The 24,660-nt window shown below is 31.1% G+C and overlaps 1 protein-coding gene across 4 annotated transcripts in view; it reads left to right on the forward strand.

Annotated features, from left to right (window-relative positions):
- LOC126738233 (WD repeat-containing protein 13-like) overlaps nt 1-24,660 on the forward strand; it is a 129,497-nt gene that overhangs the window by 18,443 nt on the left and 86,394 nt on the right. For 3 of the 4 annotated variants that reach the window (XM_050443468.1, XM_050443470.1, XM_050443469.1), the window contains exons 2-6: nt 5,728-5,870; nt 13,731-13,897; nt 13,950-14,108; nt 14,482-14,635; nt 23,551-23,847. In XM_050443468.1, coding sequence (XP_050299425.1) covers nt 5,786-5,870; nt 13,731-13,897; nt 13,950-14,108; nt 14,482-14,635; nt 23,551-23,847 — 862 coding nt within the window. In that variant the 5' untranslated portion in view covers nt 5,728-5,785. The remainder of the gene's footprint in view (nt 1-5,727; nt 5,871-13,730; nt 13,898-13,949; nt 14,109-14,481; nt 14,636-23,550; nt 23,848-24,660) is intronic. The other variant, XM_050443472.1, reaches the window with a different exon arrangement.

Below are 24,660 nucleotides of genomic sequence, written 5' to 3' on the forward strand. Positions count from 1 at the left end.
TGACAAATCTAGTGTGAAAAATTATAGACCAATAAGTAAACTTGATATCTTCGGTAAAATTTGTGAATCATTAATTCATAATAAATTGATACATTTTCTAAAACCTATAATTATCGATGAGCAGCACGGTCTTTTTCTCAAACAATCAATTGATTCCAACTTAGTTGTTTACTCGGAATATATACTCTGTTCAATGGATTGTCAGGCGCAGGTAGACTCTGTGTACACCGACTTCAGCAAAGCATTTGACAAAATTGATCATAACACTTTATTACAGAAGCTTGCTGGAGTGGGAGCTCATGGAGATCTCCTGTGGTGGTTGGCGTCATACATTTTTAATTGATCTCACACAATATGTCACTGTACATGACCACCAGTCCTCCGCATATCCAGTTACCTCAGGCGTACCTCAAGGTTCCCACTTGGGGTCCTTACTATTTATAATCTATTTAAATGATGTTATAAAATGTTTTATCTTCTCCAAAATATTACTTTATGCAGCCGATATTAAGATTTTTGCTTCCATCAATAATCTTGGTGATTGATTTCTCTTACAAAATGATTTGGACAGATTTTATGAGTATTGTCAGAGGAATAAACTTTACCTCAATTATGATAAATGCGCATTTATTAGTTTCACACGTAATACTAACTTAATTCGATAATAATTTTAATGGAATTCTACTTAAGAGGGAGGTCTACCTGCGTAAAACGGGGTTAGCTCCTGTACCAAGACAAAAAAAGTTAGAAAGCTCAAATTTTGTGTAGGGATTGTTTATTGGATTATCTAGACGGGATGCTATTTAAAATTTTGAAAATCAAAAAAAACAATGTTGAAAATTTTTATTTTTTATTAAAACAATGTAAAATTGACCATCCCCTGTTCCTTAAATCTAATTAAACATAACACACGAAATATATATGTTGTAAACATTTTTGGTTTCTTTTAAAACCTAACCCAAAAAATAATAATAATTTTGGCTAAAAATTGGGTCTCCATAGGATATTTAGGCAGATCTGGCAACACCGTTCTTGTTTCTTAGGACGCACAATATTTGCCGGTCAGCTTTCATTGGTCGAAACGGTTTTGATAAACGGGTAGTGCTAAGTAGTCTTGATTTTATTCTAAGTGATATTCGCAATTATTATTTTCCTTTATTTTATTAGTGCATTGTGTTTTGTACTTTCGTGATTGTGTACTTTCGTCGTTGTTTAAAAATTTTCGTTATGGGTCGTAATAAATGAAACGTTGTGGATAAAAAACATTTAGGTTTAGCTACTTTTCGTAAAAGTAAAAAACGTATTTCAAAAAACGTCTGGTATAGTTTAGGTGAAGTGACTTGGTCAAGCTCCAAAATTGAGTATGTATAAAATACAATCAACATACTACATATACGCATTAAAATAAACTGCAAAATATATTACGATATTTAGTGATCGATTCCCGTATATATTTACGGTGGATTCGAGTCTTTCCAGCACAGCCTCCGGCGCGGCGGCCCGTTCAACAATCAATATTTGTCAGATAAAGATAGGCAAGTTCGGCGCGGATAACGTGAAACAGACGAAGATACGAGATTCTCTCGATGCTGCTGGGATTGAATTGTGGACGGGCCGGAAATAGGAAACACAGTCGCGCGCTCAAAAATAGGAAATGCAATTATTTTATACGTTTCATTATTTTTATTTTACAGTTTTCTTCAACTAAACAAATATAAGCAAAATATTAACTTTTATTGTGTTCCATTATTTATAAACGTAATTTTTTATTAGATATTATATATTATACGACGTGTTACAAATTCCTAGCTCACTATTGGGATCTCGGTAAATATAAGAGTTACGAAGATGGTTAAATTTAGGACGAAGTTTCGCATTTTTGAGCCTAAAAATGTGCCATTTGAAAATTTGTTTAAAAAATATTTAAATTTATATTTCTTGTTGGGGCGCTATTGGACCACCCCTTTTGTACGTGGAAATAATGTTGCGAAGAATCAACCATTTCTTAAGATGCCTGCCATAATATATAGGTCTGTATATGATAATAATTAAAACAATTTTGAATTTTGTAAGTGTGTTAAAATTAGCATGGTGAAGACTTGGCTCACCCTAAAATCGGTTTCGCGTTTATATTATACTGTAGTTCTTGTTGTTATTCTATTTGTTATATACTGTTGATGTTTTCTTTTATTTACTTTCGTCTCAACTTTTGAACAATAAAAATGAAATTTTTGCGGCCTTTCTGAGGACTGATGTGAAAGTGAGGTGTCATATATGATCAAAAGCTAACTTTCGCAGAACATATTAATTACTTAAGCATCAAGCGTAATCGAATGCTGGGATTAATAATTGTAAGAAATAGTAGGCTATTAACCTCTAAAAGCATTATATTTTGCCTATATTTATAGTCGTTTGGGTTTTGCCTCTGTCGTCTGGGCTCCGCAATATGCGGTACATGCTAATAGATTGAAAACAATACAAAATAAATTTCTAAGATTTTTGGACTATAAAAATGCTTGTATATTTAACCTACATGCTAATTTAATAGAACTTAGAGTTAAATATCAATTATATTCTCTTAAAACACGGCGCTCTCACACAGACATGTTTTTTCTCTATAAAATAATTAACTATCGACTCGAGTTATCTAATATCCCAAATACCTTTCCATATACCTCAGCGAAATTTTAGAAATTCTTATTGTTTCCAGTCTGTTTGTATAGAACCAATGTAGCAAGAAATTCGCCGTTAAGTCGTATGCTATTCTTATATAATTTTTTTCTGTAAATTTATTTTGCCACTCTCTTTTTATGTTTAAGAAGAGAATCAGAGATCCTTGTTCTAATTAACAAGAACACAAAATTAGAAACTTAGCACTTTATTGTATTTCTGCTCTTGTATTATTTTTTAATTTTGTATTAGTTAAGTACACCTGAAAGACTTAGTAATTTGTGGATGTTCCTTTGGGTTTCGGCCTGTTAACATCCTGTTTGTTTTTGTTAAATAAATAAAAAAAAACATGACTAGTGTCGCCATGAGGTAACTATGAGGTCGAATCCCAACCTCGAGCAATTGAACTTATTCACCTGAAGACCACACCATTTGGAAACAAAGCCAAAACGCAATTTTTGGGTACCTCTTCGATAGATAATCCCACGCAGGCCCAGTTTTACAAGAATTGATAATACAACGTTGCCTTGCTTAGCTTTAAGTTTCAGCGAGTACGGAAATCAATCTTTATTTTTATTATATTCAAATTACAGGACAATAGCAACAACAGCCCGGTATCGAAAATGCCAATACGTAAAAGTTGATCCTTGAGCATGGCGGAGGTGACCAATGACAAAGACAGGCAGAAAAATCACGTTAGTCAGAGAGAGAGAGAAAAACAATCTGATTCCAGTAAATTGTTTAAAATACAACGCGAAGAACAGCTAACGTCATCTAGTTATTTTAGTTAAAATTCTTATTTTTACAATGTCATTAACTAGACACTAGATGTCGCGATCAATACTAATCATACAATATTATATAGTACAGCACTATTCATATAATATTATATGGCTGCTTTTATAATTGTTACATTATAAAACCAACCAAAAAAAAAACGCTACAAAAGGCCAAAACTAATCGCTGTATGGTGTAAGCTATTCTCCAACTGTTTAGGAACTCATCTGTATTATAGAAGGCAGCTGATATAAAAAAGCGTTTTTACAGTATTTTTAAATTTATTTAAAGGCCTAGCTCTTATACTCTTAGGAAGGTAACTGACAAATTTAATTCCTTGGTTGTCAGGGGCACCATGACACTTTATCAGCCGGCAATATTTGGGTTTACGGTTATGTTTGTACCTCGTGTCAGGATTGTGGACATCACTATGAGAGCCTCATACGAGCTTTCCTTTAAATGAAAAGGAAACAAGAGAGTATAAGATATGCTGGGAAGGCAATATCAAAAACCAAACTTCACAAAAGTCTGTCTGCAATCATCCCTATATCCAATTCCCGCGATAACCTGAATGGCTCTTCTTTGAAGACCAAAGATAACCGACCAAGACGCCCGTTCCTTATATTAATAGATCATAGGACAAGACAGAATTGAGTAAAGCAAAGTAAGCTGTCTTTTGGATTGCACATTCAACTAGTTGAGACATACACACCAGTATTGAGCTTTTTAACCACCTGGCCTCTATGAACATCCCATTTAAGTAGTGGATCGATATAAACTAAGAATTTAATTGAGTCTGTGTTATTATTCCCATTACCAAGATTACATAGAGAGTACCATCTGCTGAGTTTTGCTCTGATTAGGAAGCAATTTGTTTACATCAAACCATGCTTTAGCATCCAACTGTGCAACCTCTATCCTTAAAAGATTCTCAAGAGAATCAGCTGGAATGGACAGGGTGTCATCCCCAAAGCGATATAATAGTCCTTAACATAAAGTAAAAAAAGAATGGAACCCAAGACTGAGTCATGTGGGTCTCCTACACTCAATTCTCTTTGTTGGGACGTCCTCCACCGACTCTAACAACCTGATTCTTATTTATCAAATATGATTTTAGAAACGAAATTGCTGGAGGGGCAAAGTTGTGGAAGTTGTTCAGTTTGGCGATAAGAAGGTCATAATTCGCACAATTGAATGCCCTGCTCAGGTCACAGAAAAGAACTGCTGAATACCTTACCGACTCAACTTAATCCAGTATCCTGTTGACAAGATCAAGAATGTCCAAAACCATAGTCCTGTTTTGTGAGAACCTGCAAGGCCCCAATTGTCCTCAAGAAAGGGAACAAGTCATAGTGCCATGCATTTGTCAATAATTTTGTAAACTACTGGTAGAAGACTAAGGCCCTATAGTTTGATACGTCATTTACATCTCCCTTTTTAGATATTGGTATGACTAATTTGGTTAGAGGAGCAATTATCAGATTTTTTATTGTTTTTAATAGATCCACACTAAAGCCAAAGATGTCCCGACTAGTTTTACTTTTTAAGCTGATAAAAACATTCCTGATTTTGTTGTATGACAACATGATTACAATCCATCCATATCCACAATGTATTTCCTATACCTGAGATATGCTGAAAAGCAACTACAAACACCAGCAGATAACAACATCATGACTAATGAGATCAAATGCCTTGCTGTAGGCTAATAATACAAATGAATTGAATTGCATTATTTTTATGCATGTACTTAAGTGGCTAGTTTAGTTTTAATTTTTACTTCGTGTGTTTTTTTTTTGACATATGTAAACATTTTGCTGTTTTTAACATCAATAAAGATTGATTAATTGAATGTCCGACACCAACAATGCTAACATTTTCCCAAGGATTTGTAGAATACTTATAGATCGAAGCTCACCAAATGAGGTAATCCTTGCTGCCTTAAGAATAGGTCTCACAGACTGATCTTTTGCTATTTGTCCATTGAATTGTAACATATTGGATTCTATTAATTCATTTTAGATAATTTTTTTAACAATAAATCTACATTAACTACAAAAGCCTTTTTTAAGTCAACAAACATTGCTACCACTATTACATGTTTGTTATTATATTGTTAATTTTTTATATTATTTTCTTTAAACTGTATTGTTTCATTTGTATTTTGCCACTTTGTGATGTTGAATATGAGTAGTACTTCATTTATATGTAGTGAGAAAATTACTATTAGGTTTATATCTTTTGGATGTTGGTGTAATTTTTTCCATTATTACTTTCCAGGAATAATGAATAAAAACAGGAAGAATTGAATGCAAAATATATCTAGGAATATATTATAATGAGCACAACAGCCCTTCAGCAACAAGCTTTTGCACTAGACGCAAGATACAATACACTTCGGGTTACTGGAAGCCCCAATTTTCGTAAGTGCCTTTTAATTATTATATACCTACACTATTAGTTTAATTAGGATTATACAATATAGTCTACTATACTATATAAAGCCAGGAATGTAATATATAACTATTAGAAATTTGAAATGAAGGTTGTTATTGGAGTATTTGATAGTCGTCCATCATTGCAATATAAACATAAAATAGACCCTCTAACTATTTGGAGAGAACAGTACCCTTGATTTCCTAAAACCTAATTGTAAAACTCTTGCTTGACTTTGGTTACGTAATAAATGACCCCACACTTCCTAACTCTGTATACGTTCATAACCTGGGGGGTCTGTGTTGATAAAGCTTTAATGCTTGTAAAGATACCATCATAAAATCTTTAAAGACCGTAGGCTACATTAGACGATCGACAGAACTATTTTCTAATACTTCAGGCAGAATAATTTTATTTAACTCCCTAGTAACGCCTACTGAATGCATATTTATTAAAGTTTCCTAATTATATGCAGTCTATAGTTACAGGCTCAAATTAGTTTCAAGAATATGTTAGTTTTAAGATGGAAAATGTAGTTCCTGAGAGGGAATTCAGTGAGCAGTTATTGCTTTCAAGGTGCTATTTTCTTTATCAATCTGCTGTTTGTGGAAGTTCAGTGTTTTTATTTAAAATATGCAACAATCAAATTCATACTTCAGATCTCTTAACAGCTTTGAATTTTGCTGTTCCCTGCATCCATACAAGAAGGCATAATGTATTTTAATCTTAACACTTATGTACTTATTATTTAGCACCAATTTGGCGAAGAAAGGGCCCATATATAGATAATACAACTGGTGCAATTATGCTCAGTTACGGTTTGATGTTGATCTGTTATTGGCATGACTACATATTTTCAAATCTATTATCTCAGATAAAATGGATTGTTAGTTGTTTTAGCATTTAATGTAACACCTACTATTAGTTTTATATTGCATCAGTAAGTTTTATCGTATTATTTGTCAAGATTTCAATAATTGTTTTAATATTAGGATTTGTTTGTTCCCGTTGGATAATAAAACTTTAAATTTGAATAAACCTTATTATAAACTAAGCTATTACCAATGTACGCCAGATTACCATCCACCACTTTCCTTCTCCATTCAATACGAATCCACACACAGTAATAACTCAGGACTGAAAAGCAATGGTTTCTACTGAGATCTGAAATCAATGGATATAAAAGTTTTGACAAATTTTTAATGGATATTAAGTGAATGTTTCAATGGAACATATTATTTCAGAACAGCTCTTGAAGTGATATGATCAGTATGTACGATCAGTATATTTTATGATATTGTTTATAAAATAGTTGATAGCTATTTGGTTTTCCCAGGAGTTTAAAGGAAAAATTAACTACAAAAAACAGACTATAATGAAATTTTTATCTTGAGATCAACGTTCAACCTCTAAAAAGATAAAGTTATCAAAACTATGTAGCCTTAACTGAATCTTCCTTGATAATGTGAATTTTTTTAAAGTGCAAAAAGGAGAGGCTTCTCTGGGCTTCTCTCTTCCCATTCCATGAGCAATGCACTTTGGTCACATAAGGTCTGCCACAGGAGAAGATATTGTAAATTTATTTGCAGTTTATTTTTCTAACATGTGTAGTAACAAAAACTATACTTTGCAAGATTCATTGTCACTTGGAGATATCAACCTTTCGCAGTTTAATATCTCTATCTTATCAATTTATGAAGGGACAAAGGACAAAGTTTACAAAGGACCTGGTTCTGACGGCCTGCCTCCATTTCTTATTAAACACTATAGCTTCTTAGTATCTAGACCACTTCAAATTATTTTTTAATTTGTTTTTAAAAAATTGAACTTTTTCCAACATATTGGAAATCAAGCTTTATTACGCCTATTTTGAAAATCTATCTTTCAAAGTCTAGTGTATGACTATATATCTGCAAATTTTTTTGTCACTAACCAAAACTCTTCATTTTTACTCTCAACACGTGTTTCGCTAACGATGTTAGCATCTTCGGAAGAAGATTAAAACTAAACTAAAACTACTAACAAATAGCCTTATATACTAATGATGTAACTAATAGAGAGGAAAATGCAATAAAGCATGACCTACATAATTGACTATAAGGGATAGGACCTTTATTCCTGTTAAGAATGTTCTTTTGATTTTTGAATATTGCTAAACTTCTCTTATGCATCTAATTTTCTATTGTTATTAACTGGTTTAAGTAATTTTAAGTTGTCTATTCCTACAAAGTGACCAGTATTTACAACATGTTCAGCCAAACTTGACTTTTCAACTCTTCCATATGTCACATAAACTACATGGTATTTAAATCTGGGATTAATTAATCTGCTGGTTTGTCCTATGTACTTTTTGTCACAATCGTTGCAATTAATCTCATAGATCCGGGATTTTTCATTGGTCTTTATTGTATCTTTTGGGTTTACTAAAAGATTTTGTAACTTGACCGAACTTTGATAGACCATTCTTAGACCTTAGTCTTTGAACACCCTATCAAAACCTCTCGTTAAGATAGGATCATATGGTATAGCAACGAAAGTATGCTTATTTTCATCTTTTTGAAATGTGGTAGAGTTTTTAAGATTAACTTTAAATCTATGTCTTCTAATCAGCTTATCAATAATCTTATCGTCATAACCATTGACCCTAGCAATTGTTTCAATTGTTGCTTTTTCTTTATTAAATCTGTTATTACTTAGAGGAAATGAGACCAAACGATGTACCAAGAAATGCATGGCAGCCATTTTATTTAATTAATGTCAGATTTAAAGAACATGTTACAAATACTGGTCACCGTATAGGAATAGACAACTTAAAATTACTTAAACCAGTTAATAACAATAGAAAATTAGATTAGAAAATTTAGCAATATTCAAAAATCAAAAAAAAACATTCTTAACAGGTATAAAGGTCCAATCCCTTATAGTCAATTATATAGTTTAGTTAGTGATTAAGATTTGTTCGGCCATGCTTCATTGCATTTTCCGCTCTATTAGTTACATCATTAGTATATAAGGTCATTTGTAACTAGTTTTAGTTTAGTTTTAATCTTCTTCCGAAGGAGCTAAAATCGTTAGCGAAACACATGTTGAAAGTAAAAATGAAGAGTTTTGGTTAGTGGTAAAACTGTCTCGTAATTTAAATATCACACTAAAGGTTCCAACCATAAGACTATCTATCTGCAGGTTTGAAGAGCTGCTTCATCAATTAACTGTTTGGATTTTTGCCCAATCGTTCCGATGAGCCAAATTAACTAACCTTTTCTGATTTCGTCTTAGATTCATTGGAAAAGGATCCGATGTGTATGCTATATACACTGATTTCCTATAGTCTATCAAAGGCATTTGATAGAGTAAATCATAAAATTCTATTAAAAAAACTAAAAGATTTAGGCATTCAGGGTGAGCTTCTAGAGTGGTTAAAATCTTACAGAAAGGATTCAAGTTGTACGTATTCGGGGCTTTCAGTCTACTGAAATCAATATACCATCAGGTGTTCCACAAGGTTTACTCTTAGGGCTCTTTAATATTTACTTAAATGATATTGCTTCTTGTTTTATGTTTGCATTTTTCTTACTATTTGCTGATGACTTGAAATTCTATATTAAAATTCAAATTCAACATGATTGCAATAAACTTCAATCAAACCTAGAGCTTTTAACTCAGTGGTGTGACCAAAATGTTAATAAGTGCCAATAAATAAATTTTAGTAAAGCAAGAATTCTAATATTAAAGGATCTATCTCCTTTATTAGTTTCTCAAATAAAAGATCTGGTAGTGATGCCTGATAAGCCATTTATCCTTTACTCTTCACCTAGGCTAAATTATCTCTAAATCTTTACAATCGTTGGGCTTTATCAAGTAGTACCAAAGAACTCCCTTAACATTCTCTCAATTAAAGTGCTATACTGCTCCCTAGTAGGCCACATTCTGCGATCGATACAGTTCAGCCTAAGTATATTACATATGTATAAACAACAGCAAGGAGTTGATAACATACATTTCTCAGATCTAGAAAACTCATTTAAAATAACTCTCCAATTCCGTCGCATGATCTTAGGTTGTTCTATAATTTAGTGCATGCAATCCCGTGCCTCAGAACTCACAAACAATATAGGGCATCATGTTCCCTGTTTAATCATTCGTTCCAAATCAACTCACATCGTACTATCATCGGCAAATAACTTTTCAATTTAATTAGATTGCTCCTGGTTAAACTTTTATTAATTGTTATTTCATATTTTTTTCTTGTTACCGTTATTTTAGTTATCCTTTTAAATATTCAATCATATAAATTATTTGGAAATTGGTTTAGGTTTAAACTAAAATTTTTTGTATTATCTCCTGAATTTTTGTAGCAGTGATAGATATATAAATAAACAAAGCTGTGGGTAAAATACATCTTATCTAATAGGTTGTGATCAACAAAGGAAAGTAAAGTAAATCTTAGCTACCACTACTAAATTACAAAACTATATTATAAAATCTTGCCTTAAAAAAATGTTACATTATTATATATGTATATGTCAAAAGAATTTTTTTTTGCAAAGTAAAGTCTAAAAAATACAGTTAATTAAACATTTACAATAAATTTTACAGGCGATTCTTTGAGCAATTTTAAAATATAATGTTGAAATAGATGAGTTGATACAGGGTCTTACACTTAAATTTAAAAAAAATTCTCTTGAATATCTTAAATATCCTTTATTCAATTTTTATGTAATTTGGCAGCATAATTTATATTAGTAAGATGTTGAGTAAATCAAAGTTTAATTTATTTTTTTTAAGTTCACCGGCGTCCCAGGCGATACCTAAACCAATATTTTTGACACAAAAAATGCAGGGTATTTTTGTGGATTTGTCTTAGAACATTGAAAGCCTAGAATAGCATTTCCATGGATCTATGGGCAGTTCGTTTGCTTGCCACATCTTTGATGCCAAATGCCTATGTAGACATGGCAAAAAAAAACACTTTATAATATCATAAAAATGTGTCACTTTTTTTGACAGGCGCAAAAAAATATTATTCCTCATCAATAAAAAATGAGTCATTTTTTTTCCATAAAATATGATAAGATACTCTATAAAGCAGTCAACATTCAAGTTAAATGAATGTAGATAACGTATATTAGAGAGGTAACAACATCGCAACGCCATCTTGATCCCATTGTTGATTCCACCGATACAAGTAATCTTTACCAGTGACGTCGTCAAAGAACATTTACATGATAAATATTCATTATTAATAAATTATGCTTTATATAATTTGTTTTTAAATATTACCGTTTATGAACTCTTTATGCGTTCTTTTAACGTACTTCATTAGAGTAACGATACTTAACTAATAAAAAGCGTTTATATGAAAATTAATTAGCTTATATTTATTATAGATTTCTTAATAAATTTTTATTATTCTACGTTTATGACGACAGTTGTTCCTTGATATGATGTTATGACAATATCGGTATTTACTTATAAAAAGATCGGCTTAAATCGCCTTTTTCGCATGGTGTGGAACAAACAGCACAAGTTTTTACTATCGTAACAATTCACAAAAACACTGAAATGACTCAACCTTTTTCCTTTTTCAACCAAAAACTCTTCAGTTTTCTGTCAACGCCGAATGTAAACACAAAGTCGTTTGTCAAGATTTTTTTTTGCTTTGAAGATTTTATTTTTGCCGTTATAATAACTTATATCAATTTCTACTTTTTATTTTTTAATCCAAAATCTAAAATCAATAAGTTAAATTAACATTATAATATGTGTTGATATATAGCTGAAAATTTCCTCTTTTAAGAATGCATGTAAACTTGACAACAGAGAATCTATGAATATGTTTGTAAATAAAAGACCTCGCTTGCTCCTGTGCACATGTTGAACTCAAACAAAGTTGTTTACTAATTCAAGCCTTTTAATAAGGATTTGTTTTACTCTCTTTTAATAAATTTATCAAAAGTACAGCTTTTTTGCCTCTTATTTTTTGTATTTTACTTTTGAGGAAAAAAAATTAAATGCACTTAATTTCACATAACTAGAGCACTCAGAAACATGCTATTTTTTGTAATCATTTTTGTTTTATAATTTTATTAAAGCATGTAAATTTCTGGTGTGGTCTAGAGATAAGCAATTAATTTTTTTAAAAAAGCTGTATTATTAATTAGTTTGTCTCAAAAGAATTTAAAAAATCCATAAAATTAAGTGGCGTGATTTTCTACTAAATAATAAAGATAAGGTAATTTAAGATATTTAAGAAAAACCAATTTTTTTATTCAATCTTAACACCGTGTATGTCATAAACAAAGCCATTGCGGCCAATGTTTATTTAAACTTTTTATCTTAAAATTACTCAAAGAATCGTCTGTCCTTTTTATTGTACATACTTACTTAACCTTAATAACACCCTGTATAGGTCAATCTATAGAAATCAAACATACAACACTTATAAAATTTATATATTGGAAAAAATATCACATAAAAGTTAATATAAAAAGGATTTAGAAAAAAACATATATCCTAAACTATCAAACACAGGTAACAAAATACACTTTACACCTTCTATGTCAGTAAAACACACTAAATTTTGCATTAAATTTATGAACAAAAACTATATTAGAAGCACTTTTTGTATTTTTATAAATTGTATTTTTATAATGGAATAGTACCTAACAAAGATAAACAGATAATTGCAAAAATATGTGTTTCATAGCTTAAAATTTGTGTGTACTGGTTACAAATTTCTGAACCAACACTTGACAAACTTGTTCTTTTTACTGCTGACTTACCAACTCGGATTCATCAATGCTCATCACGTCTATATACTGATGAAACTTAGTTTCTATCATCATTTTATCCTGAAGATTCTTGCGGGGGACTTGCTGGTGTCAATGTTGATCTGGACAATGTCTCCGACTGGTCTTCTGGGCATGATTTGTTGCTTAATGCCAACAAAAGTGTACACCTGATTATTGGGCCCGTGGCATCCCGTCTGTTGAATATGCTAGAAATCTGGGCCTTGTAATGGATGTTGCGATGAATTTTCGGCAGCATGTCTTGAAGAAGCTGTCTTTACTTAAAATTGAAGAGCATTTATTCTTTTAAATATGTTCTTCCTGAACATATTAAATACCTCTTGGTGGAATCCTTAATCCTGCCACAGCTAGACTACTGTAACTCGGTTTACTACAGCTACCTCACAGAAGAGTATAAAACTAAAATACAATTGGATGAAAATATGTGCGTTTTATTTATAGAAATCGTAAGTTTAACCACATAACTTCATTATATGTCAATAATAAAGATTTAAAATATAATTTTCGTGTTGACATTCACTTTGCTATGTTTGTATATCGAATTGTGAAAAACAACTCTCCATGCATCTTATCTTACAGAATACTTGACTGCAAGCGGCACTTTACATAACCTTAACCTTACAAATGTGGTTAATTTTGATGTTCCCTTTTATAGCACAACAAAATTTGAAAACTGTTTTGCTTACCGTGCGGTAGAACTTCTCAATTCAAATTATTTGCTGGTGGCTGGAACTGGTCATTATTTTTAAAAAAATCAATACACCAAGTTAAAAACTTGGTGACAACAACAGATGATAACGTAATTTTTTTTTCTTAATACTCCACGTCTCGGTTGAGTTAGTAGGCTTATCCTATTTATACTTATTTATTACCTCTGTATATTTATTTTTATTTAACTGTTTGCTTCTTATTATTGTTTTTTTTTAAACCGCATCGTAGTTGTATCTGAAGATCGTTTTACGCGAATAACACCTTTTGTGTATATATGCTATATAAACTTGATTTTGACTTTGACTTTTGACAGAGTTTTTTTCTTAGGTACTCTTTATATAAGAAGACGCAGTCAACTGTTACGGGAAAGTGAAAAATCACCGGAGCAATGGAGACAGTACCTAAAACTTCGATCTCAATTATTGCAGCAGAAATATGGGGCATTTAAACTAGAGTCCAGTTCAGCCTCTAATTTATCTAGAACAATTAGCAAGGTAATGCCAAATTCAGAATACTTTTGCTGCCAAATACATTTTTTTATTGTAGAGCAGCGTAATGACAGAGACTCAGATGCATGTAGTATTTTCATCAACAAAAGAAACATTGATACCAACAAAAGAGGCCGAAGCCTCAAGGGCTATAGTTGGTGGAACTAGCATTGCTGAGAATTATGCTTTTAGTGGGGTACATCATATCTTTGATCAAGTAGGTATTCAATAAGTCAATAAAGTGTAGGTTGAGCAGTGAATATTAATATAGTTTCACCCATATTCCATCAATCTCTAATATTTACTGTGCAAAAGAAGCGAGCGTCTTGTTCAAATTTCTACACAAAAATCTCCAAAGAGTGCATAAATAGAAGTTTCTGAAAGTTAACATACGTGGTCCCATAAACACATGGAAAGTTTCTACATTTAACTGTTTAGTCAGAGAAATGTGATATATATAAGGAAGAAGTTAATGAATGAAACTGTAACGATGAAAATTTAAAACTTAATTTTCTATTTTGTACTTGTAATTACATCTTAATAATCTGTAATTTTATCTCAATAATTATAAACAGTAAATATTTGTTTAGCATTCTGCAGCCGTTACAATGGTAAAATTTGCTAACAATGACAAAACGAAAATTTGCTGCAGTTCACAGGATGGATCTTTATCGATATGTGACGTGGTTTCAGAGCCTCCCACAGTATTAGCGATTTTAAATGGACACCAAGATGCCATACCTTGTAAGTTTATAAGTGTATTTTTATATAAAATTTAATGGCGTTTACATTTTTGGTCAAAATCTCTAGGGATGGGTTGGGAAGTAAACTTAATAAACCAATAATAAAATAATAAAAGTTTAAATTGATAAAATGCCTTTTAGTACCACACATTTTTGCGTTCTATTCGTTTATACGTCAACCGATTTTGTTTTTCGGGTTCGTTAGATAGGACATTTTGTGCCCTTTAAAATGATGTATCACACTATAGGATAGCCATTTGACATACCAAAGAATGACGTCAATTAAATATTCATTATTCCCAGACATTTTTGGTCACTATTCGCTGGTACGTCAATCGATTTAATTTTTTTTGACTCGGTTGAATACACATTTTAATGCGGCTTACAATATGAACATGATAAGTGACATGGAGGGGGTTTATGTTTGACATATCAAAGTGATGTTAGCTGGAGATGACGAGGTGATTGGCAGAACTTTGTCAAATATAAAATTAAACGTCTCCCTGTATATCTAAATTGACGTGTTTTTTAAGAAGTTATTAAGGGTTGTTCTTTTTGAAATCAAAACACTGTATACTTATTCTACCTTAATAAGGATAAAATTCTAAAAAAAGTTAAGAAAAAAAAAAAACAAGAAACTTGAAAAAGTTATTTATTATTATTCATAATTTTTAACTTAGTAAAAATTATGAATAACGAGTATTTTCATGCTTAGAATTACGGGTCTTATCTCGTTTTAATCCAATCCATACTATATTTGGACATTTAATATCTCCAGTAAGGAGAAGTGTTAAGAAGTTCTTGAGAACGTCAGTAGATCATGTCCCAGGCATTGTCCGTTGAATTAAGATTAGGACTGGTTGCTGGCCAATCCATAGTTTCATTTCCAAGTCATTCCTCATTAAAATAATTTTGCACAATCTGAGCAACATGAACAAAAAAAACCTCACCAATATAAGGGCCAAATGGTATTTATTACATGTCCTTGCAGGATCTTCCTTATGTATGTACCTAATTCTAACTATAAAACTGCCATTATTGATTACCACTAAGTCAATATGAGCAGTTCAAGAGATTTCACCCCAAAACATAACTGATCCTCCACCAAATAAATTAATAAAATTTCCAAGAATTTTTACCTATTTTTAATGCAATGGTACTGCCTAATGATTGGCTAAAATCTGTTAATACCCAAAATGATATTGTATTGTATAAATTAAAACACTCACCCGCACCAATCATAACTTACTCTATTATTAAAAACCAACATTTAAAACTAGAAACTTATTTATACAGTCATGACATAGTATTGCAGATAAATAAATTTAAAACTCCATTCACTATAAGTAATATTAATGATTTATCAGATATGTTAAATGAAATTAATAAATTGAATTCAGAAAATGAAATAGAAAACAATAATGAAATTAATTCACAGGAAAAAACAAATATTATAAACCAGGTTTGCAATATGTTGGAGTCTATTAAATGTGAAGATTTTAATAAAACATTATCTTTTATATCCGAACAATTAAAATTATTAATATTACCTAAAGAAAGATATCGTTACTCGCCTACAATATTTTTTTGCTCTATATTAAATACAATAAGTGCACATTCCTACAGGTATTTAAGGGGGTTTGAACATTTAACATCGCCGCATCCAGATTCTTTAAAAAACATTTGTAACTCTTTTTTGTCAGACCCTTGCGTTGAAGAAAGACAACCATTTCTTACATATGCAAAAATGCATTTAAGTATATCAAAGAAAATGAAACATATGATTTTGCTTATGGATGAAATACATATAAAGCCATATCTTGATTATAAAGGGGGGAATATTGTCGGTACAGCAATTAACAATAGCAGTTTGGCAAATTCTGCATTTACCTTTATGCTAAATGGTTTGTGTTCAAATTTTAAGGAGGTCATCCACATTGCACCGATATCTAAAATTAATCATGAATTAATTGGCTATAAAATTTTTTGTGTTATAAGTGACAATAATGCTATTAATAGTAAAGCTATGAGTAATTTTTGCACAAAAAAACAATTAAGCATTGTATATCCTCATCCTGTAGAGGACAAAAGACCACTTTTTTATTTATTTGACTCTGTACATTTACTTAAATGTATAAAAAATAACTGGATGAACATTAAACCTAATAAAATATTAACATTTCCTGATTTTGACACTTTTGGTTTAAAATATGCCTCGTTCCAAGCTTTAATTGCGCTCCATAATACTGAGAATAACAAGTTATTAAAACATGGCTATAGCTTAACTCTGAAATCTCAGTTGCCTACAAATTTTGAAAAACAAAACCTTAGCAAAACATTAGCTTTAAAATTTTTTAAACCTTTTCTAATTCAAGCACTTTCAACTTTTGGAGCAAAGATTAAGAACTCAAAGGACACTGCCACTTTTCTTAACATAATTTTAACCTGGTGGAAAATAGTTAATGTTAAAACGCCATATAAAGGGAAGCGGCTTAATGATATTTATTAAGAACCTATAACATGTAATTCTGTAAAATCTAATGATCCTAAAATAAAATTTTTAAATCAAATGCTGCTCTGGTTGGGTTGGGTTGGGTTGGGTTGGGAAAATACAAAAACATTTTCAACAAAATTAACAAATCAGACACATACTGCTTTTCATCACACTATTTATGGCATGTTAGAGGTAATAACATATTGTTTCGAAGAATTAAAAATGAAATATGTTTTATTAGGAAAATTTCAGACTGATCCACTTGAAAATAGATTTGGAAAATACAGGCAAATGGCAGGAGGCCAATATAATATCTCTATTCGTCAACTATATGAAAGTGAAAAAAAACTCAGAATTCAAGCATTAATGTCTTTAAAATCCATTTGTTTTGGGCCTCTTAAAATAGATTCGTTTTATGACAATGATGAAGGAAATGATACCGATAATACTACTTGTGTAAGTGACAACCAATTAGGTTGGTTTAGTCCTACTATATCTATAACTGAACATGATATCGAAAATGTCAAAGAAGAAATGCCAGTAATTGCCTATTTAGGAGGGTATTGTTGCTACATTCTTTAAAAAAAAACTAAATGTGACATGTAAAGAAAATTTAACTTTTAAAGATCACCTTTAAATTGATGATAATCATACTCTTATTAAAAATTTCACAAAAGGGTGTCTTAAATTTCCTAAAGATTATACAGGGTGTTTCACTTTTTTGTAGCAGGACTTTAACAGTATTTAGAAAAATTAATTTTAATAATTAATCAAACTTTTTGTTTCTGAAATACAGGGCGTCAAAGTTTCCCAAAAAAAAAAAGTTTTTATTTTTTAACATCCGAACTATCAAAGATATTGAAATCAAAATTGGTATAAACAATTCTAGGATAAAGGGTCATAATCGTAAATAATGTCATGTTTCTACGTTGGCCAGTGGCGGAGATATGACTAATTAATAATGTTAATGTGACTAAAAAAGTAGCACGCCACTGGATTAAGTCAATTAAACGATCATTTCTAAATAGTGCATTTAATTGTAAACAAAAATGCCCTCTTGATATTTTTTCGTATCTGACTCCGTTTTCTCCTCAAATTGGGTTGTAAAAATCACTTAAGATTTGAAGATAAATTTATTTCAACTGTCTAATAAATCGCAACATAGAACAATACCACAAATACTTATAACTTATTTATAACAAACAACAGATTACAAGAACACAACAAACAATTAACAAATTTAAAGAAGGTGTTCGAAATGTGAACCATTTTCTGCAATACATAATTCACATCGACGAATAACCGAACGTGAAATGTTATTTAAAAATGGTACTATTTCATTACAAGCAATCCTAATTCTATTTATAAGGTCATCCCTTGTTGGAACAGGTGTCGCATATACTCTTTCTTTAAAAAATCCCCATACTGAAAGTCTAAGGGGTTTAAGTCTGGGGATCGTGGAGGCCACGCTACTGGCCCTCCACAACCCCTCCACCTTTCTGGATAATGGGTATCCAACCAGTTTCGCACAATTCTCCCATAATGCGCAGGACAACCGTCAAGCTGGAACCAACTCCGTCTCCTTAAATTGAAAGGAATATCTTCCCACATATTCGCATGCTCCCGTTCTAAAAATTCCAAGAAGGCTGCAGCATTTACCCGTGGTGGCAAAAAATATAGTCCAAAAAGTCGATTGTCATAAATACCAATCCAGACATTAACACTAAATTCATGCTGGAAGTTTCTTGGTCGAATTCCATGTGGATTTTCATGCGCCCAAATGTGCTGATTATGGAAATTGACCACTCCACGCCGAGTGAAGCATGACTCATCGCTCCACAACACGTTATTTAAAAAACCTGGAGTATTATTAGCTGCATTAAGAATCCAACGACAAAATGCAGTTCTTTATTCTTCATCTCCTGGTTGTAATCCCTGAACAGGCTGCAAATGATAAGGACGTGTATGATCCCGTCTTAACACTCGGTAAACACGGGAAGCTGAAATTCCTAAACCAGCGGAAACTCTTCTAATACTTGTTGTAGGATCTCTGTTGAACTCACGCAAAATTTGTTGCCTATTTCTCTCTATTCGAAAATTTACATTATTTTCATTTCCTCGTACATTGCCTAAACCATTCTCAATAATTTGTCGATGGACTCTTACAAATACAGAAGGATGTGGATGCCTTCTAATCGGATATCTGCGCATATATTCCCAGGCTGCTTCTGCGGAGTTTCCATTTGCAACCCCATAAATAAAGTGGATATCCGCTAACTCTTGATTTGAAAACATAAATGGCATTTTGACACAAAAACGATAAGAAGAAATAAACAAATAACACTTTTTGAGAACGCAATTGCAATTTGACACGATAATACTAATATGACATTTACATTTTATGACACTGTTTTTATTTCATGGCACACTATTCAAATAATCTTTAAATTTGTTAATTGTTTGTTGTGTTCTTGTAATCTGTTGTTTGTTATAACTAAGTTATAAGTATTTGTGGTATTGTTCTATGTTGCGATTTATTAGACGGTTGAAATAAATTTATCTTCAAATCTTAAGTGATTTTTACAACCCAATTTGAGGAGAAAACGGAGTCAGATACGAAAAAATATCAAGAGGGCATTTTTGTTTACAATTAAATGCACTATTTAGAAATGATCGTTTAATCGACTTAATCCAGTGGCGTGCTACTTTTTTAGTCACATTAACATTATTAATTAGTCATATCTCCGCCACTGGCCAACGTAGAAACATGACATTATTTACGATTATGACCCTTCATCCTAGAATTGTTTATACCAATTTTGATTTCAATATCTTTAATAGTTCGGATTTTTAAAAATAAAAACTTTTTTTTTGGGAAACTTTGACGCCCTGTATCTCAGAAACAAAAAGTTTGACGATCAATATTTATATGAGAAACCTACCCTAAAATTAATTTTTCTAAATACTGTTAAAGTCCTGCTACAAAAAAGTGAAACACCCTGTATAAGTAACATCGTTTTATGTGAATCTATTATTTTTAATCAAATTTTACAAAACTCTGAAGATGACTTCCTGGCGATTCATAATAAAAAAAAGTTTTTAGCAATGACCATATTGGAATATCTTAGAAACAATAATTTTCTAGACAGCTTTCCAAAATATCATATTCATAGTAGTAAAACTAATGTAAAAATTATTATTAATTCTGTTACCAATACTCTTTTAAAAAATTACTGTGGCAAAAAAAATGATCGACTTGGGAAAGGCAGTAAAAGGAAATTAGATACACTAACTTCTTAAATTTGATTAAATAATATCCCCGCCAATTTATGACATGAATTTTTGAAGTTTAATTTCTTTTTCAAATCTGTTAAAAATATAAAAATAAAAATACAAAAAAAAAACAAAAAAAAAACAAAATAAAAGATGAAATATGAACATACTAGTTAAGATAGGTAATACCGAGGGTAATACCTACAATTAATAATACTAAGTATTATTTTTGATATTAGTATGAGCCCCAAATACTATATACAACCTCGATACAAATAATTTTTTTTAAATTTCAACCCTCGTTTCAATTCCTATTTTTGCAATTACCCTTATTGAAATGAAGGTTAAGATAATTTATTTTTAATAATTAGTTTGTTTACATTCCTCATGAATTGTTTTTTTTATTTTATCAAAGCCAAATATTTTTTTTGTCAAGAATAAAAACCATCCCTTATTTTCTACCCCTTTTTCAGAACCGATATTACTCAAAAGAAATCCTAACTATACTCTATTTCCTTTTTGGTGAGAGCACAGTGCCTCATTATTTATGCAGAAGTAGCATAAATATAGGGTGAGTCTTCCATTTTTCTACATGTAACAAAATGATAAACCAGGCTGTTTTTACCAATTTTAAGTGGGCAAGTCCTGTATGGTCTCAAATACAATAGGTCGTAAAATTCGGAACAATGGTTCCGAATTTTACGACGAGTTCATTTTTATGACAAACGGGTTGCCAAGGTCTATGGATATTGATTTTAATTTTTAATTTAAATAATTATCTGTTATGAAAAATGTATAAATAATGTTGGATTTTATCTATTATCCTATATTTATTAAATTAACAAGAAACATTTCTTAAAAGCCTCATTATAAAACTATGGCAAATAAAATGAAATATAAAAATTTGATTAATACCGCAATTTGATTGTTTTTTAAATGTTTAAAAAATTGTTGTAAAATTTCATTTTTTTAATACCAACCAATAAAAAATGCAACTCGCCAAACATATCTTGTCATTTATAAGAAAGGTACATAAATATAAGGATCTTTTAATTTATTAACCATATTTACATATATTATAATAAACATATTTACGAAATATACAACAAAAAATCAATTTATAAATCACACATTTCATTACTCTCATCGCTTTCATCCGAATCAGACATTCTCACCGTTATAACTAAGGGTTCGACAGTTTCTTCTAGAAGATTATCGAGGGTCCACATCTTTTCTTCTTCTTTTATAGCATGATTCACAGCATTGCTCCAGATTTCTTGGGTAACGTTATCCACTGCTGCTTTCAGAAGTTCTCTCACATCTTTCAATTTAAAGGTTTTATTATTTCTAGCCACAAATCCTTTTACTTGAGCCCAAATTAACTCTATAGGATTTAATTCACAATGGTAAGGTGGCAAACGAAGTACAGTTATATTGTGTTGTTTTGCCATTTCGTCAACAACGTGTCTTTTATATTTTGATTTTTTTTCTGTAACTATTGTTAGAAGCTCTGCTTTTACCGCGTCATCTCCAAAAGGTATTTCTTTTTCGGTAAGCCAGTTTTTTATTTCCCCTTTTCGCCAGCAGGATGATGGTAGTTTTTCTATTAATCTTGAATGGTAGCTGGCATTGTCCATAACAATAATTGAATTTTCGGCAATTGACTTGATCATTTCGGAAAAATAATCTTCAAAAACATCAGCGTTCATTTCTTCGTGGTAATCCTTAGTTGACTTCGATTCGAATTCAAACATACCGCCATTTAAAAATCCTTTATAGCTCCCAATATGTGTAATTATTAATCTGTGGCCCTTACCAGAAGGAGACTTCAAGCCAGATTCGATAAACCTTCTAATAAAGCCTGACGGGAGCTTCCAACATTTTTATCCTACCAGCACTTGCTCACGGTGTGTTCTTCGTTAAGCCAGTTTTCATCCAAATAATAATTGTTTCTTCCTTCCAATGATGATATGCTTTGCTGTCTCATCAACTGCTATCGGCTTTCTACCGGCAGTTTTCTTTACACTCTTCTTAGGCAAGTTCTCACGGTTTTCACTTTTTCTGTCACTTAGAAGTCTGTAAATTGTTGCTTTACTTATGCCTGTCATATTGGCACATGTAGAAACTAGATTTCTAACAGTACTTAGAGGCATTTGATGCACAAGTGCATCATGTACGTTTAGTACTATAGTCCTTGCTTTAAAATCTAAAACACCTTTACACACTACGGGGATAAAATTTAACATTCTTACAACAAATGCGCAATAATACTGAAAAATAAATTAAGTTTTTAGGATATATCTACATTATATACCATAAAATATAACTACCTGTTTGCATTTAAGATTGCACAATTTAGGTACCTATAATACTTATACCTGCATATTTACCTACCTAGACAATATCTACTTATAAGGGTTAAAAAGAACTTGTTCATTAGGTACTTAAGTAATTCAAAGAATTTATGGCTAAAATTGGCCTATTTCTTGCACTATTAAATAAACCCAACAAATGAAAACATTCAAGTCTTAATGTACTTGAAAAGTGGGACGCCAATGGTTTACGACCGTTTTATGCCTATCGACCCTTTCGTGTGCTCCTACGGATTAAGAAATGGACTATAATAGTTTATAGGAATGCAACATGTGTACCAAATTTCAAATTAATATCTTAACTTCTTCGAAAGTTATCGAGGCAATACACAGGTTATTCCAGAGACAGATAGAGACACAATTATTTGCCTAAATTAAAAAGTAAACCGATTCATAGCTTGTCTATTCGTATTCTGTATTTGTTTAGTATGCACATGTCAAAAGGGAATTGCTCTTATCAATTTTCGTAAAAAATTGGCCACTTAAGGCATTTATTCCATCTGGCTCTAGGGGAAATAAAAAAAAGCTTCATTTTCATCAAAAGCATCATTTCTTTTTCAAATTTTTTCTTCAAGATACAGTTCTACAGACTTTTTGTTCTATATGAAGTATGTACTTCATAATGAATTATTTTTATGGGAAATGTTATTTTTATGAGTTATTTTTATATGAGACATTTTTGTCTTTTGAATATTTACATGCCTTAAGCATTTTTACAGTATGGTAGCTTTTAGCACAAATAAGTCAACTTATTGTTAATCATATAATTTTTTCCAGCAATTGACTGGTCAGCTAACAACGATCTTGTTGCCAGTGTCTCATTAGATTGCACACTAAAACTATGGAATACTCACAATTTTACTTGTATAAGGACGGTGAAAGAACCAAATAATGGTCAAATTTTATCGTGCATTTTTCAGCCTAACAATAACAATTTAATATTGACTGGAAATAGCAGAGGGGAATTAAGAATTGTCAATGTATCTACTGGAATGTTTATTAAAAGCTGTTGTAAACTTGGAGGCACGATTTTGGCCTTAACTACTGATACTAGTGGAAAAATTGTGTGGGCAGGTAATCTTTTGACTGAAACTATCATACAAGTTGTCTGGAAGATAGGTGCTATGCTTTAAGGTGATAACTGGGTTAACTATGCTTAAAGGTCCACAAAGTTATGAAGCCCAGGGGTATAGGTGAGATGGAAGATAAATGTGGCCGCATCGTTGGCGTGCCATTTTTTTTTCAGAAAATTTAAATATGCCACATCGGCTTAATCCAAACCATTGCCACTTATAATTTTTTTATTTAAATTAAAAAAGAACCTACAAAAAGGTTTACTTTTTCTTAGTTTTTAAAGGTTTAATTAACAATATAACAAATAACTATTATTAATAACAATAATAGTTATGTTAAATTTAAAAAAATATTGGCAACTTTGCTTTTAAAGTTTTAAGAGATAAGTCACGCCCCATAATTCTCTTTTCGAGACACAGAAGATTAATTTCAAACATTTTAAGCCAAACATGTATAGCTTCAAATCCCTTTTTAAATTTTTTGTTGCTACTTTTGCATTTTTTTCAATAAATACCCAAATTTCACACTTAATCAGTAATAAAGTGGAGGCTACAATTGATATCTAGATTTTAAATTTAACTTTGTGTTGTCTAATGTTTATTAAATCAAATACCAAGTAATTCCAAGCATTTGTGTTAACTGAGATAAAAAATAAAGACATTGAAGCGTGAAAAAAAATTGAGGCTTAAATAAAATTAAATAGAATTGCTTTCATTGTTTTTGTTAACTCTTTTTGTCTAAGCGGCATTTTTTAGTATTTTTAAATTTTTTGGTAGCTAATCCATCCATGCATAATTATATAAAATTGTTTAT

The sequence above is a fragment of the Anthonomus grandis genome, chromosome 7 (assembly GCF_022605725.1).
Source record: "Anthonomus grandis grandis chromosome 7, icAntGran1.3, whole genome shotgun sequence".
In the NCBI taxonomy this organism is placed as follows: domain Eukaryota; kingdom Metazoa; phylum Arthropoda; class Insecta; order Coleoptera; family Curculionidae; genus Anthonomus; species Anthonomus grandis.